The following is a 17,421-nucleotide window of genomic DNA, read 5'->3' as shown; positions in this document are numbered from 1 at the left end:
TTTTTAGAAAAATAAAAACATTTAGGAACTATTTTTTGGTGTTTCAGTTTTCAGTTTCAGTTTTAAATTCATTGTTAGTTTTGTGTTTTTAGTATTTGTTTTGAAATTACTAAAAACGCATTCTTTTTGTCTATAATATTCTTCGCATTTTAAAAAATTTGAGCGCGTTTGTTATAAAAATTGTCAAAATGATTTTTTGTTATTTTGAGTATTTTTTACAATTTTTTTTTGTTTTTGAAAATTCTATAAACACGTTTTCATAATTTTAAAAAATTAAAAACTGTAAACAGTATGAAAACAACAATGAGAACACGGCCTTATTTTTTCCATCAACCCTAGTGTGAATAATGAGACTCTATGATAAAATATCTAATGTGACAATATCATCTTATTACTTTCCAACTCTCTTCTCCACGTCTCTCATTAATTCAAGAAAATTTAATGTTATTAAATAATTTTATACAATGATTACTAACATAATATAATAATACCATTATTGCCATTAACTCATTTGTAATTATTGTTTGAAGAATAAAATATAATGATATTTAATGTTGTTTTGTAATTTAAACTAGTGATTCTTTTGGGCCAAATGTCTAATCTATTTTAACAATCACAATAAAAGATAAAATCAATGGAAGATCGTATCACACATAATCCAATAAAACCATTAGTTCGGGATAAATAAGTTGGGAAATGACACTATTTTTTGATTAAATGATATCTTGTAAGTTTAAAAAAATATTTATCGAGAAAATATATTTGTTATCATAACTCTACCAACATGTAAAATGATGACTCCTGTAATTAGGAGTGTGTAAATGATCAGTTTGATTATTGAATCGATCAAAATTTATTCATCGATTAAATTGAATCGAGGAGTAAAACTAAACTAAACCAAACCAATTGATTAATTCGAAAAAACGAACTAATAGATAATTGAAAAAATCAAATTCAAACTATATAAAGTGAATTGAATCGATTAAATTAAAAAAATACACACAAAAAAAAATCGAAGAAAACACACAAAGTCAAAAAAATAACGTCATTTTATAAATATCAAAACAATATTATTTTAAAGTTCGATCAGTTCAATTAGTTTAATTCTTTTAATCAAAAAATTAAATTAAAAATCAAAAATAAAAAAATTGAACTTTTAAAAAATATTAATCGAACTAAATTGATGAAAAAAAAAAATCAAACCGAATTAATAAATTCAATTCACTCAATTATATTAATTCTAACAAATCAAATTTTTACTCTCTCCTACCTACAAACTTACACCACTAAGTAGAATTTAGGGTCATAAACAAATTTTACTTTAAAAAAAATTCAAACCCCTAGTCCAACAAACGAGAAAAACCTGCCAGCCAGCCAACGAGAGCATATGATATGAGTGGGCGGTTGTCCCACATCAAGGTTGTCCGGATCCCAACCTCCAAATATCATCACGGGTTGTGGACCTTGTGATAGAAGAAGATGGATCTAGACTCCACTGTCCTTTGCCCAATCCAGAGTCCATCTTGGGTTGCCACCATTATTAATCCTTCCCATGTATCCCTACTACAAATTCTGCCCAAATTTTCCTCACCTAACCCCATTTATTAATCGCTCTTCAGTCCCTCTTTGTTGACCATTAGGGGAAGGATAGGGGGTGGAGTGTACGTAGTAGGGCACGATAAGATATTTGTTGTCGGTGACATATTTGTTACTTTAATTTTACCTAACTTGTATAATAGTAATAGTAGACCTTAAGTCTCGTAGTACCATAATCAGAGTTTACTTCCTACAATTAAGTTTTATCTTGAAGCTTCAGTCGTAAAGCTACCAATTAGATTACTAAAAAATGTTGTATTGTCCGTGAACTATTATTTGAGACAGCCTAACAAGAGATAATTAAATTCGATTTTTGTTTTTTATCCGACACATACAACATAATTGTTACATATTTATTATTTGTTATATTTCAAATTTTAAATACATAAAACGATGTCAAAAGAATGGATACAAGAAAGAGAATCGAGAACAAAAATGGGCACCAGAAAAATTATAAAAAAAAAGGGGAAACAATAGGAGAAATGGACAAAATGGCTTCCATGGCGACTATAGATTTGCACGTCAAGGTTGAACGAGTGAACCATTGCCACTGGAAACAAAGAAAAAGACAACTGCAGCAAGAGTGTGATATCTGGCAAGGCCCTGTTTGCTTTCATCTACATTTATGCAAGAAAAAATCCATATTTTTTTGAGTTTTTATAGAATAATTTATTTGGAATCATGGTTTGTGGTATCTTTTATGAGTTTATTTGTTAATGTTCATCATTTATTATGAGATATTATTTTGTCACGTCAAATCAATTAATATATAAATTTAAAATATAAGTGTTAAATTTGTTATCGAAATGTATAAATGGTCTGTTTAGTTGTCGAATCAATTGAGTGTATCAAATAATTAAATTAATTGATAATCGAACAAAAACTATATAAATTGAAATAACACAAAAAATAAAAAATAAAACTAAACTTTTCGATAGACAAAAAAAAATCAAACTAACCAATTGACTAAAAAAAAATAATAATTGTAAACTTCAAACACCAACTTAACAAAATATTTTAAAAAAATAACATCGTTTTATATTTTGATCTGTTCAAAAAATTTAGTTATTTTGATAAAAAAAATTAAATTAAAAATTAAAAATTGAATTTTTTATAAAATATAATCAAATCAAATCAAATCATTATAAAAAAATAATCAAATCGAATCGATTAACCAAATCAATAAATTTAATCAATTTGATTCAATAAGTTGGCTTAATCCGAACTTGTGGTCTCCCTCAATAAATTGGATGGATTCGATCAAGTTCAGTTAAATCAAATTTGTGCTCCCCCAACAATAATAATTCTATCATCTCTTATATTTGCCTTGTTTGTTGCAACTTAAAAGTTGTAACTTCTAACTTCTAGCTTCAAAAAAGTTGGGATGTAGTGTTTATTTTAGCTTATAGAATTCTAACTTATAACTTCTACTAGTTTTTAGAAGGGGTAGAAGCTGGCTTTTTTAAAGCTGGGGTACCCCAGCTTTTACAACTTCTGCTTAAATAATTACATTTTTATGACAATTTTGTCCTTATTTTTAGCAAAGAATTACCCTATTGACTACGCAATCATGGATTTTTCTTCTCCACCGCCATCTCCATTTTCAAATCTCTTCCTCTCTCTCGTCATCTTCCTCTCTCTCTCTATACTTTAATTAATTTTTTTATAACACTTGAAATTTATACATATACACTAATTAATTTTTAAATTATCATTCTATAACTACTAAGGGTATTATGGACAATTATATAAAAATAAGTTATTTTACAGCTTATAGTATCAAATACCACAACTAGTTAATTATAACTTTTAAGAAGCTGTAACAAACAAATTCACAACTTATTCTAAATTTTAAAAATTATAATCTAAAAAGTTATAAGTTATACCGCAACAAACAGGGCTATTATATTCAAAGTAGAGGTGCCAACTAGCAGCTAGCTTTTAAGTGTACTGCATTTGACTACTCAACCGGTGGGTACCAAACATACAGAGTCAAGTCTGGCAGCTCATGAAGTTGCTGCATTTGAACTGGAAGTCATTTTTTTCCTTCTATTTTTTAAAATAAAAATTTCATACAAAAAATTAAAAAAAAAATCCTACCACTTTAAGATAAGACATATTTCAAGTGTCACGATAAAAAAACTAAATTAAAACATCTCAACAAATTAATAAATATATACCCTATGCCTGACTCTTTAATTTTTGTATCGATATTTGAAGATGATTATAATTTTAATTTAAATTATTTTTTATAAAATCTCGTAACATATTGAGCTAAATTTTTTTGTTACGCTTAAGTGATAATAGCATTAGTGTCTTGACTCTTTAATTTTAAATAAATATATAACAAAAATTATATAAAACCTAAATAAGGATGATATGGGTGATTAAGATTTTAATCTAAAAATCTCCAACACTTACTAGTACGTGTCATGGTGATGGTGAATGACGTACAATTTTAAAGCTTGCTATGGAGTCAGATTTAGAGTAAAAAAGCTTACATTATTTGTCGCTATTTTTGGGTGAACAAATCAATATATAACAAAATATATATTTTTTTGGTTTTCTTGTAGGTCTTGTTACTTTTGTATAAATTTTTTATTTGTGTATTATTAGAATGATCGTACTTGCGTGGTCTCAGTGCTCGTGTCCTTAATTACGTCTGGAGAAATAAATTACAGGTTGAGTTTTTGACTTTTACACTGGGCAAGAATTGAACTTGCAACCCATCGAATTGGCACTGGCATAATCTCATTCGACTGTTCAACTTATGTGTTGAAGAATTTTATTTGTGCGTTATTATTCTTAAATAAAATGGTTTGAAGCTCAACTCATCTCCTCAACTAAAAGGAAGAAAGTAAAAGAGAAGAAAAATAACTAATAAACTTAATATTTCAACATTAATTATTAAAGAAATAAAATCACAACTTTAATACATTTTTATAAGAGAATTATATCAAAATAATATGCAACACTACTCATAAGTTATCTTGATAATTTTTAGCTTTCTAATAAGTGAATATAATCTTTCAAATCAAATACACTTAGAACAGTTAGAAGGTATGATTTAATGATTTTTGTAATTAAAATTTTATTTTTTACTATAAGAATTAATTAAAATAATGTCTTAAAGATATTGAATTCAAGTACCGAAAGTCCTAGATATTCCTATACACTTTTTTAAGTTAGGTTAAACTGAAATGTCTTGTGGTCCCTACGTCGTGTCCCATGAATCATCAACTTAGAATTGGCTCGATTTTTAGGTTTATTTTTTTTAATTAGATAATATTTATTAAAATAAGTAAGATAATATTATATTAAAATAAAATTAAAATATTTTTTGAACTAATATATAATATGATCAAAATAAGACTACGAAGTAATTCAAAATTTTTATTAAACTATTTATTAAATTTTTTGAAATATAATAGAAGATATACGCATAATTTTTTTACCTGTAAACTTTAAGATATAATTATCAGGATCGGGAAAGATATACATATATGAAAAGTGTAAAATAAAAAGTTAAGGTGATTTTTTTTAAAAATTATTAAATAATTTAATAAATATATTAAAAAATATTATTATCTAAAATATTTTTAATAATTTATTTTTTTCCATCTATACATCTTGATTAAGAACGAAACACACATTTTTCTAACAACGGCAAACGCGGTCTTGAATAAGTAATTATTAGCGTCCAAAGGCGCCTATAAAAGTAGGTAATTCAAAGTTGAGGCCAAGGCGCTTTTCAATTCCGTCCAAGCTAGTGTCGCCTCGTTCTTAAACGTCACATAAATTCCCTATTTTTCCCCCAATTTTTCCGAATCCACACATGCCGATTTCACATTGATTCGACACACATACATACATCGCCCCTATCGTCGGCATTTCTCACCGAGATATCGACGAATCGATCTACGTTCCCCTCTGTACTGGTAACGGAAAGGATTTCAGATCTCAATTTCTGTTGATTAGATTCGATTTTCTTGTTTAATTGTTTTAACTTTGATTCGTTTTGGTCCAGATCTTGTGCTGGGCTGATCGGATTTGTGATACAAGGGAAAAATGGGAAGTTTGGCAGCGATGTTGAGGCATCCAGATGATGTGTATCCTCTAGTGAAGCTGAAGATGGCGGCGAGGCACGCGGAGAAGCAGATTCCGCCTGAGCCACACTGGGCCTTCTGCTACACCATGCTCCACAAGGTCTCTCGAAGTTTCGGCCTCGTTATTCAGCAGCTCGGCACCGAGCTCCGCAACGCCGTGAGTTCCGATCCCCGTTCCTGTTCGCATTTTTGGTAATTGTTTGGGATTCTTTCGCTATCTACCGGAGAGATTTGAATTATATTTGAAACGTCAATTGGCGAGGTTGAATGGTGGCGCAAGCTGTCTGACGTATCTTATTAGTTGAGTGCGTGCCCTAAAGGGGAGGGATATAGTTGGTTGGTAGTACAATCCAGTTTGAAGCTGCTGTAGACACATGCACAATCTCTGATGATTTCTTCTTCTTCTTCTTCGTCCTACTTCCCTCTCTATCTATCTACAGCATCTCAGTTCACGAGGCTTCTCGCAATCTTTTCTCAATATTTTACTAAGGTTATGAGATTCTAACATACAAGTATAATCCCATGAGATAGTACGAGAGTGCACATGCTAGAATTCATGTTAAATGCTATAATTAATCCCATGAGATGACATGGGATTACACATACCATGCGGTTAAATTTATTAACCAGAGAATTTATACTCAATTTACTAAAGCGGGTGGGATAATGAATGGGATGAGAGATGCAAATTATTTCTCCCCTTCGGATAAGATAATTAATGCCACTTCGGTTGGACTACTAATCTGCCTCTTTTTTCCTGCATCTAACAAGAATGATTGATTAATAATCCATCACCGCTGCCAACTTCCTCAGATATTTGTTGCATTTAATGTTTGAACATTTTCGTTTTAGCCAAACAAAAAAAAAAAAAGTACGAACTTTTTCTGCATACTTGTGCTCTGTCACTGCTGAAAATTTTCTCGATATCTCATGTAAACTTTTCTATTTTCCAGGTATGCATTTTCTATTTGGTTCTTCGAGCACTCGATACTGTTGGTATGCTCTCTCTTCCCGAGGTCACATTTTGTGTGTCATCATTGCCGCAAGGCTGATTTTGTCATGTTTTCTTAATTGTGAATGTTTCACTTGCCTTGTCAATAAGCATAAGCTATCACTGTTTTGTTATACATGTGGGAAATTTTGTCTAGGCCATTTAGACTTACTGCACTTGATTTTAATTTGGCCGTTTCCTTCCTATTCCGTACTAAGTTACCGTGGAGTTGGACATGTTTAATGTGATCTCAGTTGTTTTATTGTTATTTTATAGAGGACGATACAAGCATAGCCACAGAGGTCAAAGTACCTATTCTACTGGCTTTTCATCGTCATATATATGACCGTGACTGGCATTTTTCATGTGAGTGTTCTTTTCTATACTCCTGCTGTCTTTAGATATCCTTCGCGACTGATTACTATTTGTCACATCTGTTGATTCTATGCGCTAAGTAGTGCTTTCTCTGTCTTATTGTATGTAGAATGCTTGAGTTCAGTACGTATTTTATTTCAGTTCTCCTTCTGGACATGAAAAGCAGATATGATTTGTTAATTAAATTACTGTTTTATTTTATTCTCTTGGGGGAGGGAGGGAGGGAGTGGGCGGGGGGGGAGGTGTTGGTTGATGGTGTCCTTTTGGGGACTACCAAACTGTAAAACCAATGGTGATATGTTACTCCAGAGCTGGGTATGCCTGGTTGATATGTTGTCAGTTATCTGCTACATACTTTAGTTCACAGTTGGACAATGCCAATGGTGCCAACTGCCGATTCTAGTTCTCCTTTGAGGTTTGTTTTAGGTAGACTAATGTTGAAGAATTAAGGAGAAAATATTATTAGGCTCGAGAATAGGATCACATGATAACACATTTGGTTTGGCAATTGTGAAATGTTTTAAGGAGAAGAAGAAGACGATCTAAGAATCACTCCCGGGAGTCTTGAACATCAGACCTAGTACTTGGTTGCTCTGCAACACAATCTCAAAACAACGTATTGGTATAGAAATAATTTATTCTATTGAATCAGGAATTTATATTTTTTCTCGAATGCTTGCGCATAGTCTTAACTTAATAGGATTGTTTAGTTAGGATACCCTTTAAAGTCCAGGCAAAACACTCAAGTGAAAACCTTAAAAACAAACTTCTCGGCTCATATTACAATCCATGGTCCACTTGTAAATTGAAACTAAGCACAAGGCAAGAGCTTATCAGACTAAAATGAAATTCTAGGTCCAAAGTTGGCTGTGTTTCATCCAACTTGAAGTTTGGGCTTGGAATCATACACAATTTTTGGCTCATCTTTTACACCTGATTCTCTGAAAAGGCTGATTTCAATTATCCTCATCCATGTATGTGTCTCTGTGTGCGTGTGTTTTGAAGTTAGTTATTAGTATAAAATTCTGAGCTTTTTTCCTGTCCTAATTGCTACTTATGTATTCAGGTGGTACAAAGGAGTACAAGGTTCTGATGGACGAGTTCCATCATGTTTCAACAGCGTTTTTAGAGCTTGGCAAAGGGTTAGCTCTTGTTATGCATTTGTTATTTCTCTTACTATTTAATAAAAGGATTTTGATGCAAAATGTGTGCATTTGCGAAAAATAATTATCACGAACCTTCATGTGAAGGACATAACTTTTCTTAATCATGATCTGTTGAAACAATAAAAAATGATAATTTTACTTGTTTTTTATCTTTAAAGTGTTTAGTTTTATATCAATCATTCAATCTTAACACCCTCTCCTAATCCTCGCAAAGTGGGGAGTCTCCTGCACTAGGAATGCTCTTTGTTTTTACAAGTAAATATTAAAGGGCTGCTGCTAGCAAGATTCCAACTTGAACATTTCCCAACTTTTGAACCGTAGGATACTTGAGTCATGACACAAAAATCTTAATGTGATACTGGTAATCCTTAATTTTTTACATTTTCTGATATGATATATTATTGATTTCAGAAGCTCAAAATATATTGATATAATGTTTGGCATTAAAAAGGGGCAATATTGGTTATAGCATTGAAGGTTCTGACTTTAGATTTCTCATATTATTTATGAACCACCTTTATCAAGGGAATGACTTTTTATTAGTGCTATATATTTCTATGTCATGTCTCATGTTAATCAAATTATGTATAAAATGGTTAAATGCATTTTTATTCCCTTGCCAAAGGGTTGTGTCAGGAAGGGTTTCCAGCGTAAAATTTTGCCACATTGTTTCTTTTGCATGAATTTGTATTATTAATGTGATGTTTAGAAGTCAATTGGCATTAAGAATGCCATGCCACTGACCCTAACTTGGTTAGGATAAGGTTGCAGTTGATGATGATTATTAAATGCATTTTTGTTAAGCTATGACTAAAGCAGAAAGCAATATAAATTTATCCTTCTCTTATATTATATATATTATTTTTATTAATATTTTAATGCATTATACATGACACGTATATAGTTATGGAATGTGGCATATGAATGTGTTATGCGCAGTTTATATACACTTTCTTATCAATCTGAAGTTTCAACAAACGTTCTAGATGCAGTTGCTTGCCTATACCATCTCACTCATAGAAAATAAATAATAATATATTAGATATGTGGTGTACCCTTATTTTTCCCAATGACTACACTTGTACTATTCCCATATTTCTCTGGCTTCATATTAATTACCTTGACCATTTAGCGAGTCTATGTAGCATAGAATGCAGTATTTCTTGTATTTCCAATAAAATATTGATAGAAAAATGATCTAAGATTAAAAGTAAGGCATTGATGGATGTAGTTGAGAATAACATATTTTATATACCAGTGATGTGTACTGTGTGAGCTAAGTTGAATGTTGGATTCCAAAATAATGCCAATAAATGATGTATTACAACATTAACTCATATTCATTTATAAATGTGTGGAAGTAAATTAAATAATAGTTAATGTTGCCCAGAAAAATACCCAAGAGTGGGGTGAATTGGGTTTTTAAAAATTAATTAATAATTTTTAACTTTTTTAAAAACTCTTAAATTTGTAATTTTAATATGTGGTGATTGCAGTAGGATTAATAACAATAAAATCACACAACCACAAGGAACAAGAGAAATTTATAAAAGTTCGGCTCTAAGGAGCCTAATCCTCTCTCTCAAGACTTAACTTGAGGTTCCACTAGGGAGAATCAACACTAGCTTTTAATTGGAGCTAGAATCAACATACAATCCCTTGCCTAAGCAAGAACCACTAGTATACTACTAGCAAATATAATCCCCTCACATAACAAGTGAGTAAAAATAACAAACTTACAACCAGAGGCAATTACAAACAAGTCACCAACGGTTGAGAATTCCACCAGCCAACACACTTCTAGCACTTCAAACATTCTCACTCTTGTTTGAATGCTCTATTAAGTTTGTTCTTAACCTTGAGCCTCCATACTTACCCTATATATATACATCTTCCAAACACACTAGCCATTAAAAAAAAGGTTAATATGAAGTTTGAAATTCAAAAAATGTTTAGGCTTTCTCAAACAATAAGAAAACATGTCTCACCTTTAATTCAAAATAAATTTACTTTTTGCATGAGAAATCAAGATTTGAAAATTCAAATATAAGCTTTTGAGACATAAATGATTAAAACAAGAAAACATGTCTAAAAGCAATTCTCTTTTAATTCAAAATAAATTTACTTTTTGCATGAGTAAGAGAAAACATGTCTAAAAATAATTCTCTTTTAATTTAAGATTTAAAAATTCAAATATAAGCTTTTGAGACATAAATGATTAAAATAAGAAAACATGTCTAAAAATAATTTTCCTTTAATTCAAAATAAATTTACTTTTTGCATGAGTAAGAGAAAACATGTCTCAAAATAATTATTCTTTAATTCAAAATAAATTTACTTTATACATGAGTAAGAAATGCATTTATCAAGATATGAAAATTTAAACATAGACTTTTGAGACATAAATGATCAAAGACAATTCACCTTTAATTCAAAATAAATTTACTCTTTGTATTCACTTTTAATTCAAAATAAATTTACATTTTGCATGAATAAAAAATACATTTATATCATAGAATATTTTTGTTATCATCAAAATCATATTTATTTACGCTTGAGCTTAACAATTAACTATCCACTCATATATTAGTTGATAATTTTGTTGCTAGCAATATGATATTTAGGCATTTTATTATGTTGTAGAAACATAAGTATTTTTTAGTACTTTGTGAGTTACTTTTTATTGATGTGGGTTTTAGTATCACATGCTTTGCTTCTGATAATTATCAAGACCTTGGGTGTACACTTACAAGAGAGTAGTGGTTGTAGCAGATTAGTTCTCAAGGGAATAACACTTGGCATTTATTTTTGTTATAACTGAAAAACTGTATAGGGAGTAGCTATAGATATGAGATAAGAAGAAAACAGTTGAAGTTGTTTCAACTGCAATTATTGCAGTAGTTGGTAACAAACTACTGCAACTGTTATAAGATGGTAGTAAAATCAGTTACAAATGTAACCAATTAACTGCTGAGGATAGCCATATAGAAGGCTATACCACCTTGTATTGAGACATTACGAATCAAGACTTGAATTGAGTTTCTCATTTCTCTCTTGATTCTCTCTCTGTTTTCTCTCTGTTTGTCCCTAATTTCTCTCTGTTTTCTCCCTCTCATTTCTCTTTCTCTCTCTCGTTCTACATTCTGTTCTTCATCAAACCCTAAGTTAGGACAGGATCCTGACAATAATATAGGAGCAACATAACTCGAGGACCTTCTAGGCAACTCTCTTTTAAAAGATAGTTTTTAGGCAGTATTGATCCTTCCCTTAAATTTCTAGAGGTTTTTGAGCCATTATGTTGTATAAAGGATGGGCCTTTTTTTTATCTTCTTCTTGAGTATATGGTGGTATCCCCTCCATACCTCTTTTTTATTCCTCTTTTTGGTTCTCTATCAAGTAGAAGTTGAAGTTGTTATGGCTGATGAGAAAATAAACATGCCTGTACTTATTTGACTTCTGATATATCCTTTTTATTGATACTTAGTCCTTGCAATTGAATTGACAAAGAAAAAGATACATGTGAGAGTGCCAACTTTTATACTAACTTTCCTTGTTTTAACTATCCCCGGTTTTTTGCATGTTTTATGTTCATGGTATTCCTTAACAACATTGTTCTTTCACCATAACTTTGGGACATTCATAATCAGATACTTTTTGAAACTTGCCTTGCCAACAAAAACAAAAAAGAGATAAGAAGAGGTGCCTTTTTCTACATCTGGATTTGATCAACTTTGTTCTTTGGTGATTGGTACTGATTAAAAGGAAAACCATACGAAAAGGTTCATAGGTGCCTTGATGAGACCATTCTTTTGTGGTCTCTGGAACTGGTACTTGAGGACCTGAGGATTTTATTGATTAGTTAACCTCTATCATAAATCCATTTTGTTTTATTGTTCCTTGAATTGATATTTATTTATTTTTACTTATTTTCTGGTAGTTCTGTCTCATTATGCTTCTTTCAGCTCTGTATAGATATGTTGGTTTGAGGACTATACTGGCTTGTAGTTGCTTGTGTCTCATGTAATTGGACGGTTAACAGATACTTACTGGACCTCTTAACTATTCTGCAGTTATCAGGAAGCAATTGAGGATATTACCATGAGGATGGGTGCAGGAATGGCAAAGTTTATTTGCAAGGAGGTACGTTTTAAATGTCCTGCAAAATAATTGAAAAAAGAAATTATTATATCTATCTGTTGCAGGCACAAGGAACTAGAGTCAAATTGCTGGCTTCCTCATTCCTACACATTGTGGATATGTTAATTATATTAGATATATGCCTCTGACTTGGAACTTTCTATTCCTTGCAGGTAGAAACAATTGATGATTATGATGAATACTGTCACTATGTAGCCGGACTTGTCGGGCTGGGATTATCAAAGCTTTTCCATGCCTCTGGCTTGGAAGATTTGGCACCAGATTCTCTGTCCAATTCTATGGGTTTATTTCTTCAGGTTTTCCTTTTTAACATCTTTTGCTTTTCATGTTTGTTTCTTTCACATCCGATTATGTGATTCCCTTATTATATTTGCCATGTATTAATAAAAATGCAGAAAACAAACATTATTCGAGACTATCTGGAAGATATAAATGAAATACCAAAGTCACGCATGTTTTGGCCTCGACAGATATGGAGTAAATATGTTAACAAACTTGAGGTTTGTCCACTTCTTCTGTTTGATCATAGAGTCTTGTCCTATCTAATTTTCTTTCAAGGCATCTTGGTTACTCATGATGCAACTGTTTTGATAATAAAAGAAAATTATATTTGTGTAGCTTTACTTTTAGGCTTATTCCCTGTCATTAACATGCTCCGGTATTGTGTGCCTCAGGACTTAAAATATAAGGAAAATTCAGTTAAATCAGTTCAATGCTTAAACGACATGGTTACAAATGCCTTAATACATGTGGACGATTGCTTGAAATACATGTCAGCTCTGCGAGATCCTGCCATCTTCCGATTTTGTGCAATTCCACAGGTATATGACTTGGCAATGCCCCAGATTTTGCATGTAGTTCAATAATCTATATTATGCTGTACTTTTCGTTTTTGAATCCCAATAGCATGACCAATGTTCACCTGCTGACTAAATGTATTAGTATTCTTTACCACGGTGTGGGGATAGAGTAACATTGGAGAAAATATTCAGGGAATACTTTAGTTTATTCAACAAAACACTGGCTGAGAAGATCCAAACTTTGCTGCCAGTATGGACTTTGAGACAATCTAGTTGTGTTGGCTTTAACACAAAAATGTTTCAGAATTGAACTTGTTGAGTGTCTGTCTTTGTGCTTTCTAGTTTCAGATGTTGTTTTGTTATAGTAGGTCCTTGCCCTCCCACCTGGCTCTTTGGAGAAGATTCTGTGAACCCATGTTTGTATATTTATACATCTGGATTTTCTAGTTTAGTTGTGATGGCAGTTAGAAATTTGAAGTGATCTATTTTATCCTTAAATGTAACACCCCGTATCATATAAATGCTAACAATCAATTTCAGATGGTAAAACACTTCGTCCTTCTGATTTTACTTGATGGAGCTTTAGAATAACTTCAGACTCATGAAATATGAATTTTCCTCGTCTGACCATGCTTCTCATTTGCTGCTAACAGATCATGGCAATTGGAACCTTAGCTTTATGCTACAACAACATTGAAGTCTTCAGAGGTGTAGTAAAAATGAGGAGAGGCAAGTAACTCCATGATCAATTTAATGGGTTTAGTAAAAAATCAGCAGAGTTTCACTGTGTTCTGTTGTTGTCTTTCCTTTAGGTTTTATTATTCTTTTTATTTGATCGATTTGAAATTTGGATGGTAATATTGTCAAGTAAAATTCTGTATTTGTCATTAAAAAGAAAAATATTGAACAAAATGATGACGCTGAATCAGGCTCTACATTTCCGAGAGACTAAAATATTAGAAGTGAATTCCTCATAACTGGTTTTCATCCTCAGTTGTAGTTGCCTCAAACCTAGCAACAGTCAACTTTAGTCAAAATGGCAACTAATAGTGCTTCCACAATATGTAATACCTGCCTTTTCATGAAGCAACATCTTAGACATTGAATGGCTTCTTTGGCAAGGGGTTAGCATGCAATACCATATTCATTCCTGATAATTCAGATTTGAATATTTCAGCGTCCCTTTACAAATTATTGCAAACAGTGGGAACATATGCTTTTGCCATGATGAATATTAGCTTGGTTGAATTAATCTTTTTATTGTGTAATTTTCTGGGGCCCTGGATAGGCCTTGTCATAGTTTCTTTTATATTTCATATTGTATGATTGGAGCATAGCTGTGTGTGTGTGTCACATGTGGGTGTGTGTGTGTCACATGTGGGCAAGTACACATACATGTATGCATGTTGACTGCTTAATTTTTCTCACTGTTTTTTTTTTTTTTTTTTATAGGTCTTACTGCTAAAGTTATTGACCAGACAAAAACCATTTCAGATGTCTATGGTGCTTTCTTCGATTTTTCTTGCATGCTGAAATCAAAGGTAATAATCATATATCAAAATAAAACTAGATTTAAAATCTTGTTATGTTGATGAATTTGTTTAGCAAAAAAAATTTGCTGAATATTTGTCAGGAAGAATTTGGTGCTTGATTCTGAATACAAATGCATTTTGCACCAATCAAATGCTGTGTCTCTAAGAGTTGAATACCAGTGATGGTAGGGACCAACAAATTTGTGAACCAAAAAATTCGCTATCATGTGCACATATTCTGAAAACAAATAGAACTGTTCCTTGATAGTCATGATACTACATATTGGCGTTCTCATTTTCGTAGAACAACACTATCTATAATTGATTGAATCTTCCAATATACATGCCAGCTTGTATTCTGCTTCCCTTTTAAGAACTCTAAATTCCATCATCAAGTGGGATATTTTAGGTCAATAAAAGTTCTTTTTTGAAATAATCAAATGTGAACAATAATTGAAACAAGATGACTTGAATCTTTTGCATGAAAAACAAATGTCCCAGTGATTATTTTGACATTTATAAGAAGCAAAGAAGGTAAATGATGGTATTCCATATAAATGCCGTTAGGGGTTTAGTTCAAGCACTGTACACCTTCCCTGTGTAGTCTGATATTACCATCACTTCTAATCTTAGTCTACACAAATATGCCATATTATATGAGTAAGCATGCATGCAAAATGCAGGAATTCCAGTTCGGATCATATGCTTTATAGATCCTTCTAGCAAGGGCATTACCATAGAGATATAGTGCACACTATCAGATAATCCAGCAAATAGCAAACAGGTCAATGGACCTAATAAATTGTGCAGTCATGCAAGCCCAACTGAAGAAACCCTTTTAACCTGAGATTCTTGTTTTTAGTCTCTCTAAAGCTCTGGGAATAGATATTATCCAACCCCATTATTTAGGTAGGAAGATAGAAAAAGCAGAGAGAAATCTCTCTAATTACTTACTATTTGTTCTTCTACATCCTCAGTGTTGCAACATTTCCAGTTACTTTTTTTTTGGATAAATAATTTCAGTTACCGCTTTAGCACTGTGATGAAGATGTCAGTCACAAACTGTTGCCTTCCCCTTGTGTCCTAACGTTTTCTTTTGACATGCTACTGTTTTTTAAGTTAAATTGAAGGATTTGTTAGGACTGCCCAATTTGTGGTAACTCATCTTTCATGTCCTTGAATGTAGTGCTAAACATGTATATGATTCTCAAAAATTACCTTCTGGCAGTTCTTTCTGGTATTCCTACTCTGAAAATTTGCTGCATTTACAGGTTGAAAAAAATGATCCCAATTCTACAAAAACATTGAGCAGGATAGAAGCAATTCAGAAAACTTGCAGAGAATCAGGAACCTTGAGTAAAAGGTTTGTAGAAGTTTCTAGCCGACCTCCATGAATATGGTTTTGACCACTACTCAAAAGAAAATAAAAGCTTGTCAATGTCTGACCATTTTTGCTTCCACCAGGAAATCTTACATCCTCAAGAGCCAACCAACACACAATTCAACTCTGGTAAGCCCTGAACCTAATTTTCCCACTCTATGCTCTAATTGAAGGAAGTTTACTGATTGCCGTCTGACCAAAATGCAGATATTTGTGTTATTCATTATACTTGCCATCTTGTTTGCTTATCTATCTGCAAACAGACCACCAATAAATATGTGTAAGTTCTCTTCCCATCGTACAAACACACACCTACTACCTATGTATCCTGGGTTTACAATCTCACTCCTCGCCGTCTTTGCAGGATTGGCTCCGGTGAGGATCCTGTGGGGCATTCATGACCTAGCAGCAGCTAAGCCTGGGCATCGAACTGTGAATGCTTCTCAGTAATTTCTAGATACAATGTGTGACCCTAGTCTCGCTACCGTATGGATGTTAATGCATGGTCTCCATAGCCCCTAAGGCCATGCACAACCAAACTACTGGTTTGCAGTGCACAACTTAAAATAAGTACACTACCAGCTATATGGTTTGTTTATTTGTTCACAGGTTTATACAATCTAAATCGCAGTGGTCACTTTAGAGGACTGCTCTTTTTTTTTTTTAAACTTTTTTTTATTTACTTGTGATGTCAGCAGCCAGATTAATTGTTAAGCTAATTGTGTATATCACTGTTGATATTGTTTGTGATGCATAAGCGTTTATACATAGAAGATTCATGTCTGATCTCCATGGCCACATCCTTGCATTGGATTAGTCGTTATCTCAGTAGATTTGAAGATTTGGACTCAATAATATCTGGTTTGGTCTGGTGAGGTCCTTCAATGTATAATAATAATAATATAAATAATGCCGTGCAGCGCTGAGGAGCACAATACAATGACCTGTCAGCCCTATTGATTCCAGCACAGTAGCATGCCATTGTTAAAAAATTAGTGCAAATGCATATTAGGTTTTTCCGTCAATAAAACTATCAATTCAAACTGACCAAAAATAATAGCTCTTAAGAAGAAAGATATAAGCATATGTGAGCTGAAAATTTCGGCTATCATTATTCTTTTTAAAATGTTAGTCCTGGTCATAGAGTTGGATTATCGTGCGTTCTTTCTTTCCTATTTTTTTTATCGTTGTGGGTTTTATTCAAAGCGTCACATTATGAGATAAACTCACAGTTAAGTGTCACCCGTCCTTCAGGGGAGTGAAGTAGGATGAATCTATTGGAAGGAGGCATTCCCGGATGGACAACAATATAGTAA

General features: G+C 32.3%; 1 protein-coding gene across 1 annotated transcript; it reads left to right on the top strand.

Moving 5' to 3' along the window:
• Positions 1-5,266: 5,266 nt before the first annotated feature.
• On the top strand, positions 5,267-16,831 carry LOC127801377 (squalene synthase 1). Its single transcript, XM_052336412.1, has 15 exons — positions 5,267-5,534; positions 5,624-5,859; positions 6,656-6,698; positions 6,970-7,059; positions 8,135-8,210; positions 12,305-12,374; positions 12,545-12,688; positions 12,788-12,892; positions 13,067-13,213; positions 13,846-13,921; positions 14,645-14,733; positions 15,996-16,087; positions 16,189-16,234; positions 16,313-16,385; positions 16,470-16,831. Coding segments are annotated over exons 2-15 (1,248 nt in total). The 5' UTR covers positions 5,267-5,534; positions 5,624-5,664; the 3' UTR covers positions 16,472-16,831.
• The last annotated feature ends 590 nt before the right edge of the window (positions 16,832-17,421 follow it).

The sequence above is a fragment of the Diospyros lotus genome, chromosome 5 (assembly GCF_014633365.1).
Source record: "Diospyros lotus cultivar Yz01 chromosome 5, ASM1463336v1, whole genome shotgun sequence".
NCBI classification, from domain to species: Eukaryota; Viridiplantae; Streptophyta; class Magnoliopsida; order Ericales; family Ebenaceae; genus Diospyros; species Diospyros lotus.
This window is presented reverse-complemented; position numbering and strand designations above follow the sequence as displayed.